The following is a 13989-nucleotide window of genomic DNA, read 5'->3' on the forward strand; positions in this document are numbered from 1 at the left end:
GCAATATCTCTACTTTGTAAACACTATGTAAGCTGACCCTAATAAGTCTCTATATAAAAGATCTGGCTTTTTGGGCAGCATTGATCAGCTGCTTAGTTAGTAAGAACTGTGCTGGACAGGGGATCTTGTCTTCTGGCAATCTAGAAGGTTGACCTTCTCTGTTCTCTACACAAGACCCAACAGATCATCTAACAAGGGATTGGTATCGTGTATGGAAACTCTAACCATATACAGTCATGGCCGTAAATGTTGGCACTCCTAAAAATTTTCTACAAAATGAAGTATTTCTCACAGAAAAGGATTGCAGTAACACATGTTTTGCTATACACAGGTTTATTCCCTTTGTGTGTATTGGAATTAAACCAAAAAAGGGAGGAAAAAAAGCAAATTGGACATAATATTACACCAAACTTAAAATGGGCTGGACATTATTGGCACCCTTAATATTTGGTTGCACACCCTTTGGAAAAAATAACTGAAATCAGTGGCTTCCTATAACCATCAATAAGCTTCTTACACCTCTCAGCCGGAATATTGGACCACTCTCTTCCTTTGCAAACTGCTCCAGGTCTCTCTTATTGGAAGGCGCCTTTTCCCAACAGCAACTTTAAGATCTCTCTACAGGTGTTCAATGGGGTTTAGATCTGGACTCATTGCTGGCCGCTTCAGAACTCTCAAGCGCTTTGTTGCCATCCATTTCTGGGCGCTTTTTGACCTATGTTTGGTGGTCATTGTCCTGCTGGAAAACCCAAGATCTCGGACGCAAACCCAGCTTTATGAAACTGGGCTGTACAGTGAGACCCATAATCCATTGGTAATCCTCAGATTCCATGATACCTTGCACACATTCAAGGCACTCAGTGCCAGAGGCAGCAAAACAACCCCAAAACATCATTGAACCTCAACCATATTTCACTGTAGGTACTGTGTTCTTTTCTTTGTAGGCCTCATTCCACAATTTTGGTTCTCAAGTCCTCCAACAGTTCTCAAGTCCTCTCAAGTTCTCCTCTTTCTGTTGTCCATGCTTAGTGTGGCAAACACAGACACACAATGCAAAGACTAAGTGAACTTCTCTCCTTTTTATCTGCTTTCAGGTGTGATTTTTATATTGCCCACACCTGTTACTTTCCTCAGGTGAGTTTAAAGGAGCATCACATGCTTGAAACAATCTTATTTTTCCACAATTTTGTCAAATTTGATTTTTTTCCTCCCTTTTTTGGTTTAGTTCCAATACACACAAAGGGAATAAACATGTGTATAGCAAAACATGTGTTACTGCAATCCTTTTCTGTGAGAAATACTTCATTTTTTTGGAAAAATTTCAGGGGTGCCAACATTTTCGGCCATGACTGTATACAAATATCATGACCAATAAATCAGTCGGAAACTAAAGTGAGACCGCAGTCAGAGGACAGAGATATGGCTGATCCCATGTAACGGATCGCTTGCCAGTACAGATGGACTATAAGTCTGTCTTCAGGCAGACACTACACTAGACTGGATTACATCGTCCTTATCCTGATTTAGATTATCCGACTCTGAAAGAGAAACAACATACAGGCTCCTTGCAAATACAAGTGTATTTAGGACCCACAATACGCTGTGTGAACAGAGCATAAGGTTTTTTTCTTTTCTTATTTAGCTTTATGGCTCCCTTGCTAGGCAATGGCTCATGGGAGTTCGTGGTGGAGGGGACTCACAGAACCAATTATTTCCACTTCTCCTGGCAAAAGAGCTGAAGGGCGTCTTATAGTAAATCTATCCAAGGAATCGCCAAGGGAATCATCCTCAGCACTTCCCTGCAAATCATTCTGCAATTGTGCCATAGTCTTTGTATTATTTGTAGATTGAAAAACAATCCATATTAGGAACACAATAGAAATAACAGGAACGACATAGACCGTACCTCTAATGATTACGGCCTTGCGAGGAAGATGCTCCAAAAACCACATCTTTCGGTGTCCGGTGTTGAAACGTGTAGCCAAAAAATTCATCTTTTGGAACATTTTGTTCCGAACGCTTGGAGCGGGTGGCGTTGGGTCATGACCTCACAACCACGCCCCTCGTGACATCACACCACGCCCCCTCAATGCAAGTCTTTGGGAGGGCGCGTAGCAACTGCCACGTCCCCTCCCATAGACTTGCATTGAGGGGGCATGGTCGTGACATCACGACCCCCGCTGCCAGCATGCAGCGTTATAAACGAACACTGGGTGCTGCACAGAGATTGCGGGGGTCCGGGCTGTGGGACCCTCACGATCAGACATCTTATCCCCTATCTTTTGGATAGGGGATAAGATGTCTAGGGACAGACTACCCTTTTAACAAAGTAAGCAATGTTCCACAACCCACATCTAATATCTCCCTGAACTGATTTCGAGGCGGTGTCGTGAACCAAGCTGGACGCGAGGGCAGCAGCAGCTGTGGTTCTGGTATAAGGGCTTTGAGGCTGAGTTATACCTGGAATTGGCACAACTCTAAAAGGTAAGCCGACTACCTATATAGAGAAACCATGGGTACAATTCTGGGGAAATGATGCCTTACATGAGAGCTCCCAAACCTGTGGCTCACCAACTGTTGTAAAACTACACCTCCCATCATATGATAGGAGTTGTAGTTTGGTAAAAGCTGGACAGCCACAGATTGGGGAGCACTGCCTCCCATGGTACACATGGAGACCAATGGATCTTTTAGGTATTGCACAGACATCAACTGCTCCAATTGGTGAAGGTCTAAATGAGGTAATGACCCATTTCCCTTTTATTTGGGCTGCATTGACATTTTGTGATTGTATTGTGTTACGACAACGGCGGTGTGTGAATGGAGCCTATCCTGATAGGGCATATAAGGAAGCTGTCTAGTTTTGAAATACCAAAATACAGTCATATGCAGCCATGAAAAAAGATATACAAGTCATTTATAATATGCAGTATCTATTGTTAGTAAGGCCAGATGTAAAATAATCCCTTTCTTTACAACTACACAGGAATTGACAACAATTTGGTGAGCGCTCTTACCTGTTCCATACAGCATAGCTAGTAGGATGGAGGATATCCATGCTGTGTCACTGTAACCAATGCCAAACTCCCTGATGAGTTCCTTGAAGAACACGCTGACTGCTTTAGGGAAAGCATAGGAGAATCCGGTGATGACAAAACAGCCGAAGAGAACTGCCCATCCCCAACCTCCATCTGGCGCCTTAACTTTGGACGGATTGTCATCCACAACCACTGCCCCCATGGTGAACTATTCTGTCCACCTGCAATGAGGAATAAAGAGGGTTCAATGTTCAGACTCAAACTAGTCATTGCATTAGATTACTAGCCACCATTCTACATGCACGTTCACACACATTCATGGTCTTTTATTCCTGCGGTGAAGTAGGATGTGTAAAGCGGACCTGTTGTAGGTTTCTATCTCTCATTAGTTAGTTGACCCCTCCAGCACCGAGATATTAGAGTTTAAAATGATATGCAAATTATGCTTTGGAGTCCACTGGGCGTTCCCTTTAGTGACTTGAGCCCAGCACAGTTTGGCCCCATTACCAGTCACTGCAATCCCGGCCCTCCCCTGTAATCCCACTCCTGTGCCTTAGAGCAATGGAGTGGCGCATGCGCGGTAAAGTACTCTTCTCCAAGCTTCCTCTGTGATCCGTGAGGGTCAGAGTTGTCGCATCGCACCTGATCAGCTAGTTATCTCTTATCCTATGGATGGGGATAACTTTTAATCTTGGGATAGCCACTTTCAATGCAAAACATACAAATACTTTTTTTTATATATGTACCATATACAAAAGACGCATCTGCCTAGAGGGGTTCTTAACAATATAGACCTTGATATACATTTAGGTTTTGAGAATTAACAAAAACAACTATTTTATGTATTTAAAAAAAAACAACAAAGCACCAACAAGCAGCTTTGCTTTTGAAATTAAAAGTTTTTTTTTTTTTTTTAGATATATATATATATATATATAAAGTTATATATATTTATATATTTTTTTGTATAGTCACGTACTGTAATAAGAACTTCATAAACATTAACAGAGAACACAAAGTCAGCCGCCAGCAGCATTTTTTTTTAGGCATCCAGTCTACCTTCCAGCCCTGTGACTGCGGTCAAAGACAAACATCTCTCTTCCATGCGTTGTTACCCGCCAGTCATACTGGCCTAGACTAGACGATAAACTGTGAAGTTTTATTCGTAGCCTCCAAAACTTTTATTAGAACCAAGAACATTGCTGCCAAGCACATCAAACACAACACCATGCTGTGCCAGTGGGCACTACTATTTGTAATTCTATCCCACAAGCAGTGACCTGCATATAACCTGCATCCTTGTGACAAAGCTTTTCATAGATTTCCTTACCTACAAATGAGAAACCCTAGTTTTCCAATGAAAGAGTTGAACCCTTCACTTTAAAGGGATACTCCACCCCTAGACATCTTATCCCCTATCCAAAGGATAGGGGATAAGATGTTTGATCGCGGGGGTCCCACCGCTGGGAACCCCAACAATCTCTTCTGAGCACCCCGTATCATCTGGTGCACGGAGCGAGCTTCGCTCCGTGCCTGATGACTGGCGATGCAGGGGCCGGAGGATCGTTACGTCACGCCTCCAGGTGACGACACATCACGCCCCCTTAATGCAAGTCTATGGGAGGAGGAGTGGCGGCCAAAGGATAGGGTAATAAGATGTCTAGGGGCATACGCCTTTAAGGCTATGATCCCATGGCGGAATTCTGTCGAAATGTAATGCCCATTATGGTCAATGGGATTCCGCTGTCCAATTCACACAATACCGCATTCCGCAAAATTTTAAGACCTGTCTTTAACCCGTTGTGGACGTATGGTGTACAGGAACGCTTGACATACCTGTACCCCCTGGAGCAGGGGTTCTCAACCGGTCGTACGTGTACCCCTAAGGGTACGCCACCGGTTGTGCGGGGGTACACAATGCGCTGACAAATACCGGCCATGCATTGGCCAGTATTTGTCAGCGCATTGCGGGGAATGGCCGCGGCAGCTCTCAGTAAAGTATTGCGGCCGCGGCTACTTTATGGGAGCTGCGTGGTTGCTGGGGGGGGGGGGGGGAATCGGAGGGGGAGAGAAAGAATGGCACAAGGGTATTAAGATGGAGGGGGAGAGAGGGATAGTGACAAAAGGGGATCAGAGGGAGGGGAGAATTATGGCACAAGGGGAGTAAGATGGAGGGGGGGGGGGGTAATGATTATCCCCCCCCCCTCCATCTTTATCCCCTTGTGCCATTATTCCCCCTGCCTCTGATCCCCTTTTGCCATATCGGATAATTATGGCACAAGGGGATCAGAGGGAGGGGGGAATAATGGCACAGGGGGATTAATATGGAGGGGGAGGGATAATGACAAAACGGGATCAGAGGGAGGAGGGTATTATGGCACAAGGGGATAAAGATGGAGGGATAATGGCAAAAGGGGATCAGAGGGAGGGGGGGGATGATGGCACAAGGGGATTAAATATTGCATTAGTATAAAGGTAAGCACACGCCTTTTGTCCGCAGGTACCCCTCGCGCGTAAATTTAGCGCGAGGGGTACCCGCGGATATGCTTTCAGCCTTTGGGGGTACAGTCACCAAAAAGGTTGAGAACCACTGCCCTGTTGTGTTGATTCCGCTGTGTAAACAAGGCCTTACGCTTGCCTGTTTTTCTACCTTCACACATGGTGTTTTCCAAAGAGTGTATTTCCAGCTGTTGCAAAACTGCAACTCCCAGCATGCCCGGACAGCCGAAGGCTGTCCGGGCATGCTGTGAGTTGTAGTTTTGCAACAGCTGGAGACACACTCTTTGGAAAAACACTGTTCTAACAGATGAACTGACTGTTCTGATATATCAGATGAACTGACTTGCGGCCTGATATATCCCAGCCCTTGACAAGGGCCATTGAGGAGATATTTAATGTTTTTCACTTCCCTTGCCAATGGTTTTAATGATATGGATGATCGGTATATACATTTTATGATCAGAAATTCTATATAATAGCTCAGACTATCTGGAATATAATAGAGTTCCAGCCTTATGCATAAAAAGCCAGAACTACAGAAGAATATAGTCACACAGCAAAAGACCAGATTTCCGCAAGATGCCCTTGCTGTCACCAGCCAACTCCCCGTTATGTCATACTATGCCGGTATTAATAATTCAGAGTGTTTTGCGCTGTGTTATTTCTACATCTAAAGAGCGAATATTTTTGGTCCGAGTCAATTTACCATGAAATCATATAGAATTACTGACAAAATAAGGTCAGTGCACAGAGCTCCCTGGTACAGACCGCTGACTTCAGATAGGTTCTTACAGAAAGGGTCACAGGTATCGTGTACGCAGCAGATTCATGCTGCGCAAAATCTACAGTGCAGCAGAAAATCCACTGCGTAATTTGCTAAGAGAGGACACACAGGGCTACCTAGCGGCAGCCCTGTTTGTGCTGTAAGCTTTGGAGGCGGGCCCGTGAGTCAGTCACGCAGGTGCGCTGGGCCCACCTCCAAACCTTACTGCACACACAGGGCTGCCGCGGGAAGCCCTGAATGTCTTCTCATAGGAGAATATGCAGTGTATTTCCTGCTGTGCAGCAGATTTTGCACAACGTGAAATGCGCTGCATATACTCTACGTGTGACCCTACTCTTCGGCTGTCTATGCATGCTGGGAGTTATAGTTTTGCAACAGCTGGCAGATGTTATGCATGGTGGACAGTCTCATGGGCACTTTTATTCAGGACTATTAGGAAGGTTACTTCACGTTTTATTTTGTATTGATAAAGCAATAAAGATAAAAATGAATATATATATATATATAACCAAAGGATAAATTGGCCAGCACTATTGATCCAAACTATTGTAAAAACCTGGCTTGCAGGTGCAGGCTGCTGGGCTAAATATACAGCAACAGGAGAATACAGCAGCACACTGCTAGCACAAAGATATAGATGAAACATGAGTATATAGTACTCTATATACTCATGTTTCATCTATATCTTTGTGCTAGCAGTGTGCTGCTGTATTCTCCTGTTGCTGTATATATCTACTTTGACAGACATTATCCATAGGAGAAGTAACCAAATTGGTGGCTCAATTGAACATAGCACCAACAAGCACAGTCTCTATGGGACTTCCGAACGTAGCCAAGTATAGCACCTGCCAGATCTATGGTGGCTGAGCATGTGGACCTCTGTGACCCCCACCCATCAGTTATGCTGTATTCCATGGATAGGTGATAGCAAAATCTGTATGTATTACCTACAAACTGTACTGTAACATCTTCACAGATTTCACCCTATACATAGAAACATAGAATGTGTCCGCAGATGAGAACAATTCTGCCCATCTAGTCTGACCAATATTCTGAATACTATGAACACTCCATTGTCTCATCTTATATAAAAGATAGCCTTATGTCTATCTCTACCTTATATGAAGGATAGCCTTATACCTATCCCTATCTTATATGTAGGATAGCCTTATGCCTATCCCTATCTTATATGAAGGATAACCTTATACCTATCCCTACCTTATATGGAGGATAGCCTTATACCTATCCCTATCTTATATGGCGGATAGCCTTATGCCTATCCCTATCTTATATGAAGGATAGCCTTATGCCTATCCCTATCTTATATGAAGGATAGCCTTATACCTATCTATATCTTATATGGAGGATAGCCTTATACCTATCTATGGCGGATAGCCTTATACCTATCTCTATCTTACATGAAGGATAGCCTTATGCCTATTTCTATCTTATATGGAGGATAGCCTTATACCTATCCCTATCTTATATGAAGGATAGCCTTATACCTATCCCTATCTTATATGAAGAATAGCTTTATGCCTATCCCTATCTTATTTGGAGGATATCCTTATACCTATCTATATCTTATATGGCGGATATCCTTATACCTATCTCTATCTTATATGAAGGATAGCCTTATGCCTATCTCTATCTTATATGGAGGATAGCCTTATGTCTATCCCTATCTTATATGAAGGATAGCCTTATACCTGTCTCTATCTTATATGAAGGATAGCCTTATACCTATACCTATCTGATATGGAGGATAGCCTTATGCCTATCTCTATCGTATATGAAGGATAGCCTTATGTATATCCCTATCTTATATGAAGGATAGCATTATACCTATCTCTATCGTATATGAAGGATAGCCTTATGTATATCCCTATCTTATATGAAGGATAGCCTTATGCCTATCTCTATCGTATATGAAGGATAGCCTTATGTATATCCCTATCTTATATGAAGGATAGCCTTATGTATATCCCTATCTTATATGAAGGATAGCCTCATACCTATCTATATCTTATATGAAGGATAAACTCCTTAACTGTATTTGCAGCGACCACTTCTGCAGGAAGGCTATCCCATGCATCCGCTTCTCTCTCAGTAAAGTAATACTTCCTTACATTACTGCATAAACCTTACCCCTCTAATACAACACTATGTCCTCTTGTGGTAGTTTTTCTTTTATATACACTTTCCTCCTGTATTGTGTTGTTTTTTTCATGTCCCTTTGGTTATACAATGCAAAGAATTAGTAAAATCTGCAACTTTTTGGGCAAAATTCCATCCATCCACATACATTGTACCGTAGACCACTATAATAGAGAATCGGGATCACAAACCTGCAGCAAATTACTCTGGCTTTATGTTAATAATGCAAAAGGACTTAGAAAAATAGATAATAGAGTTCTGAAAATGTTACACATCTGGGTGGGTCACAACTGCACATAATCTGCATCATTTCACCATATAAAAATAATAGAAATGCTCTCCATTTTAGGAGGCTGCTGACTCCGCACCCCCCAACAGCTATTCTTAACCCACGTTCCAGGAATGCTCCCTGTCCGCAGCCCCAAATTATTTCGGGGTCAGGGTGGGTGTCCTTTCAGTGACATTTATAACTCAGAAGAAATCTTTCTCACACGTAGACCAGAAATAACCTTAACCTTATAACACTTATGCCCTATTTTTGGGTCTTGCTCTTTAGGCTGGATATCTGCCCTACTCTTTATAATACCCATCCATTCTGGCTGAGGAGTCTGTGCATTGTATAGGATTGTATAAAAGGGTACAAACGTTAAAGGGGGTTATGCAGGAAAAAACTTTTTTATATAGATCATCAACTGTCTCCAGAAAGTTAAACAGATTTGTAAATTACTTCTATTAAAAAAATCTTAATCCTTTCAGTACTTATGAGCTTCTGAAGTTGAGTTGTTCTTTTCTAAGTGCTCTCTGATGACACGTGTCTCGGGAACCGCCCAGTTTAGAAGAGGTTTGCTATGGGGATTTTCTTCTAAACTGGGCGGTTCCCGAGACAGGTGTCATCAGAGAGCACTTAGACAGAAAAGAACAACTCAACTTCAGAAGCTCATAAGTACTGAAAGGATTAAGATTTTTTTAATAGAAGTAATTTACAAATCTGTTTAACTTTCTGGAGCCAGTTGATATATATATTAAAAAAAAAAGTTTTTTCCTGGATAACCCCTTTAAAGAAGTACTCTTATTTATGTTTTCTTATATACTGCAGCATAGACTATTATTGGAGAATAATGATGCTTGTGAATGCCTTGTGCTTACCACTTTTAGCTGATGTGGAAGGCATGGGTTTTCAGCCATACTGATTCTATTTACACACTGAAATAATTTTTAGAGAAAGGGGTATCTAACCATCTGACTAGACTCCAGTAGCCAGCAGCCTAAACTGCTGGGGTCAGTTCACATTATGCACAGTTTTGATGCGTTTTCTTTTTCATAATGAGTTTTTTTTAAATAAATATTAGCATGAGAAAAAAGTGATTTGGCCATCAAACACAATTGAGGTGTTTTATGGACATATGGAGTCTTCAGGCTGTGTTTTTACTGTATGTTTGTAGCGTTTTTACCACAGTTTTTTTGTGATTTAACAAAATGTGCAGTAAGAGTTATCTTTCTTTCTGTGATTTGTGCAATCACATTAAAGTAGGTCAATTATCCTGAAATTTCAGGGTAGACTACTTAATATCCTGATCCCATAGGGATGGCAACAGCAGTATACAGATACAGATGGGAGGGGAGGTGTAAAACTACTATATAGCCTGATTCTATGGAGATAGCAGCAGCAGTATACAGATAGAGCCGGGGGGAGGTGTATAACTTCTATATATTCTGATCCCATAGACATAACAGCAGAAGTATAAAGATAGAGCTAGAGGTGAGGGGTATAACTACTATATATGCTGATCACATAGAGATAGCAGCAGCAGTATACAGATAGAGCTGGGAGGAGTGTTGTATAAATACTATATATCCAAATTCCATAGATATGGCAGCAGCAGTATACGTATCTGGGTGGGTAGGGGAGCATTTAGAAAAGATGTGATAGGCGATGATATCGTGTAGTTCACAGGAACTTGCTGAATCAGGACAGACCACTGTGATTTCTTGTGGGTCAGGCTGCTGATCACATGACCCAGTTACAGTAATGAAACACATGAGTGCAGCTCTGATATGATAAAATTGAAGGACTAGTGGTGGTGAAAGTGCATGATATGGGCAGACAAAAAAAATTTAAATAAATAAACTGGAGTGCTTCTTTAAGTTTAAAAAAAATAAAATAAAAAAAATAAAAACATTGTTTGCCAATGATTCCCCTTGCAACACTACAACTTCCAGCATGCCCGGACAGCCTTTGGCTGATATAGAAGTGGACAGGGAGGATCACGGTATGATAAGTTTGCCATTCAGGTGAGTGGGAAAGCTGGGTAGCACTTTTGATGGTAGAGAGATGCTATCTCAGTGCCCTGACACACAGCCATGGCCAGGCTTTTATTCAGGTCTCTATTTAATTATTTTAAAACCCTTAAAGTAACCCGAGGATTAATCCTCCCTACAGCAGCAGCCGCTGCCAGCGAGATGGGAGATGCAGGGATGAGGAGGAGAATGGCGCAGGGCAACAGATGTCTTTGCCATGGCAGCTGCTAATAAGTTTTATGCAAATAGCGGCGGGACCTGCATTAGCTTTGTGCTAAGTGAACAGCGGCCACCTGTTTAGCTGGGGGAGGGGCGATGGACAAATAATCTGTAGGGGAGATGTTAGGCCTGGGTTTACACGTACAGGACCATTGCATCCAAAGTAGAACACTTCGGCTAATAAAAACAAATGATAAAAAATGATATTATATATTGGGGTTCACTAGTCAGCGGTTGCAGTTCAGGGGATTTGCCACAGAGGGCGGCATTGAGGTTATATAAATACTGAACCAGATTAATTCAAGTGCCAGATGCACCCATGGCCACTACTGGCAGGTTGTGTACCTAGAATATCTATCTAGCCTGCAGCCAGGCCGTATGCTCTGCTAAAGCTGGTACTGCAACAAATTACCGCATGGACTTTTGCTGCAAATTACCAATATTGTGCCAATTTTACCGCAATTTCGATCATCTGCAGTAATCAATTGCTTTACCGCTAATTAGCTGCAATGTGTGAACACATCTCTGGCTGCAGTAAAAACCAATAAATATGGAGGATTTTTTTCCCCTTGAATCCATATGTTAGAGAGAAGTCTTAGGGTACGTTCACACTGCGGAATTCTGCAAGTAGAATTCCACGCAGTATCATCAGTGTGAATGGGTCTTCTGCAAGACCCTTTCACACTGCGGAATTTCAGTGGCGGACAATTCTGCCACTGAAATTGTTCAGCGCAAGATAAGAACATTTTCATTCTTTGGGCGAAATTCCGCGAGTACTCCATAGCCGTCAATGGTGACGGTGCAATGTCCCACGGTCCTACCGCCAAACTATTTTCTGTGGCGCCCGCCTGATGGAATCTCCACTCACGGAATTCCGCGAGAGGAGATTACGCAGTGTGAATATACCTTTAAAGGGGCACTTCAGTACTGAACAACTTGTCCCCTATCCAAAGGATAGGGGATAGGTGTATGATTTCAGGGGCGGTCTGACGACTGGGACCCCTCACAATCTCCTGCCCAGCGCCCCGGCTCAATTTTCTGCCTGGCACCTCGACTCTCCGCATACACGGAGCGAGCACCCCCAAAACACCCCCACATGCATGCGTTTTGGGGGTGCAGGTATAAAGGAAAGGCTGGGACTTCCTTTAAAATCCATCCCTGGCCTTGTAGTCAATAATGGCAATTAAAAACCTGAACACGTGAACACGGCCTTAATGAGTAAAGCAATGTTTCCCAACCAGGGTGCCTCCAGCTGTTGCAAAACTGTTGCCAAAGGCTGTCCGGGCATGCTGGGAGTTGTACTTTTGCAACAACTGGAGGCACCCTGGTTGGGAAACACTGCTCTTCGGCTCCATACTCACATGCAGTGGCCAACTCCCTCACCATTTTGCTGATAATTTAGCAGTATTATCTGCAGCCATTGGCCGGCGCACGTGGACAAGACAGAGATGCAGCAATATGGTGAAAACATGATTTGCCTTTTAATAGTTAAAGGCCACACCGTTTTGGGGTACAATAAGCTGTACAGGGTCTTTTCATCAATGGGCACATCATTATGACCCATAGAGATCTCCGATGTTTTTCAATTTGGGCCATCAGACCTGCAGTCAGGCCAAACCTGCATCCATAAGGCTAAGGCTAGGTTCAGACTACGGAATTTCCGCCTGCAATTCCACTTTGAAATTGCAGGTGGAAATTTCGCTTGCTAAAATGTATAGTGCAGTGAATGTGTTTCCGTTCACAAATTCACACTTCGGAATTTGTGAAGCGGAATTTGTGAACGGAAAATCCGCTTGGAAATTTTCGCCTGAAGAAAGGGGTTGCTCTTTCTTCAGGTTGAAATCCGTGCGGAACACATTGCAGTCTATTGGAGACTGCAGTGTCCGCGCGGTCCTAGCGTCGACTGATTCAGTCAGCACTGGCCGCACTCGGAATCTCTGGGTGGACATTTTCTGCCTGGAGATTCCGTAGTCTGAACCTAGCCTAAGTTTCCACTTGGTTTTTTTCTGGCAGTTTTTGGAATACTACCACTGCAGTTTTTGAGCCAAAGTCAGAAGTGGATCCATAAGGGAGGAGAAATATAAGTTCTTCCTTTATATGTCCTATTCCTTTTGAATTCACTCCTGGCTTTGGCTCATAAACTGCAGTGGTAGTTTTCCAAACACTGCCAGAAAAAAACAAGAGGAAATTTAGCCTAACACCCATCCGTAACAGGCCTTGGCGTGTGTTCACACATTCAGGTTTCTTTCAATTGAAAAGATTGACTTGATTCGTGTCCTCCATCTATGACCTGTTCCTGGTTTTGTATTCAGTCACTGCATATAAACACCTGAATGTGTGAACACGCCCTAAATGGTTAAAACTGAGCCTGTTTAAGTCATCCGAAGAGATTTATTAAAGGGGTATTCCGGTGAAAAACATTTTTTTTTTCCCATATCAGCAGAAACAGATTTGTAAATGACTTCTATAAAAAAAAAATCTTAATCCTTCCAGTACTTATCAGCTGCTGTATGCTACAGAGGAAGTTGAGTTGTTCTTTTCTGTCTGAACTCAGTGCTCTCTGCTGCCACCTCTGTCCATGTCAGGAACTGTCCAGAGTAAGAGAAACAGTTCCTAAAATGGACAGAGATGTCAGCATTTTCCTCTGTAGTATTCAGCAGCTTATAAGTACTGGAAGGATTAGGATTTTTTTTTATAGAAGTCATTTACAAATCTGTTTAACTTTCTGGCACCAGTTGGAGTACCCCTTTAACTTTTCATCTGCACAGGTTTTAGTTTATGCACAACCCCTCCTTCTATTAACACTGTAGTCCAGTGAACCTCCAGCTGTTGCAAAACTACAACTCCCAACATGCCCGGACAGCCGCTGACTGTCCGGGCATGCTGGGAGTTGTAGTTTTGCAACAGCTGGAGGTGCACAGTTTGGAGACCACTGCCATAGTCTATACCCAACTCTACAAAAGGACAAAAAAAAAAAAAGAGGAAGAAATGATA

At 42.8% G+C, this 13989-nt stretch overlaps 1 protein-coding gene across 3 annotated transcripts in view; it reads right to left on the reverse strand.

The window, feature by feature from the left end:
- The window catches only part of SLC16A3 (solute carrier family 16 member 3), a 41504-nt gene that overhangs the window by 9278 nt on the left and 18237 nt on the right, over positions 1 to 13989 (reverse strand). For all 3 annotated transcript variants that reach the window (XM_056550037.1, XM_056550036.1, XM_056550035.1), the window contains one exon: positions 3018 to 3259. In XM_056550037.1, the coding sequence (XP_056406012.1) occupies positions 3018 to 3240 (223 nt within the window). In that variant the 5' untranslated portion in view covers positions 3241 to 3259. The remainder of the gene's footprint in view (positions 1 to 3017; positions 3260 to 13989) is intronic.

Source organism: Hyla sarda, chromosome 13, assembly GCF_029499605.1.
Source record: "Hyla sarda isolate aHylSar1 chromosome 13, aHylSar1.hap1, whole genome shotgun sequence".
NCBI lineage: Eukaryota > Metazoa > Chordata > Amphibia > Anura > Hylidae > Hyla > Hyla sarda.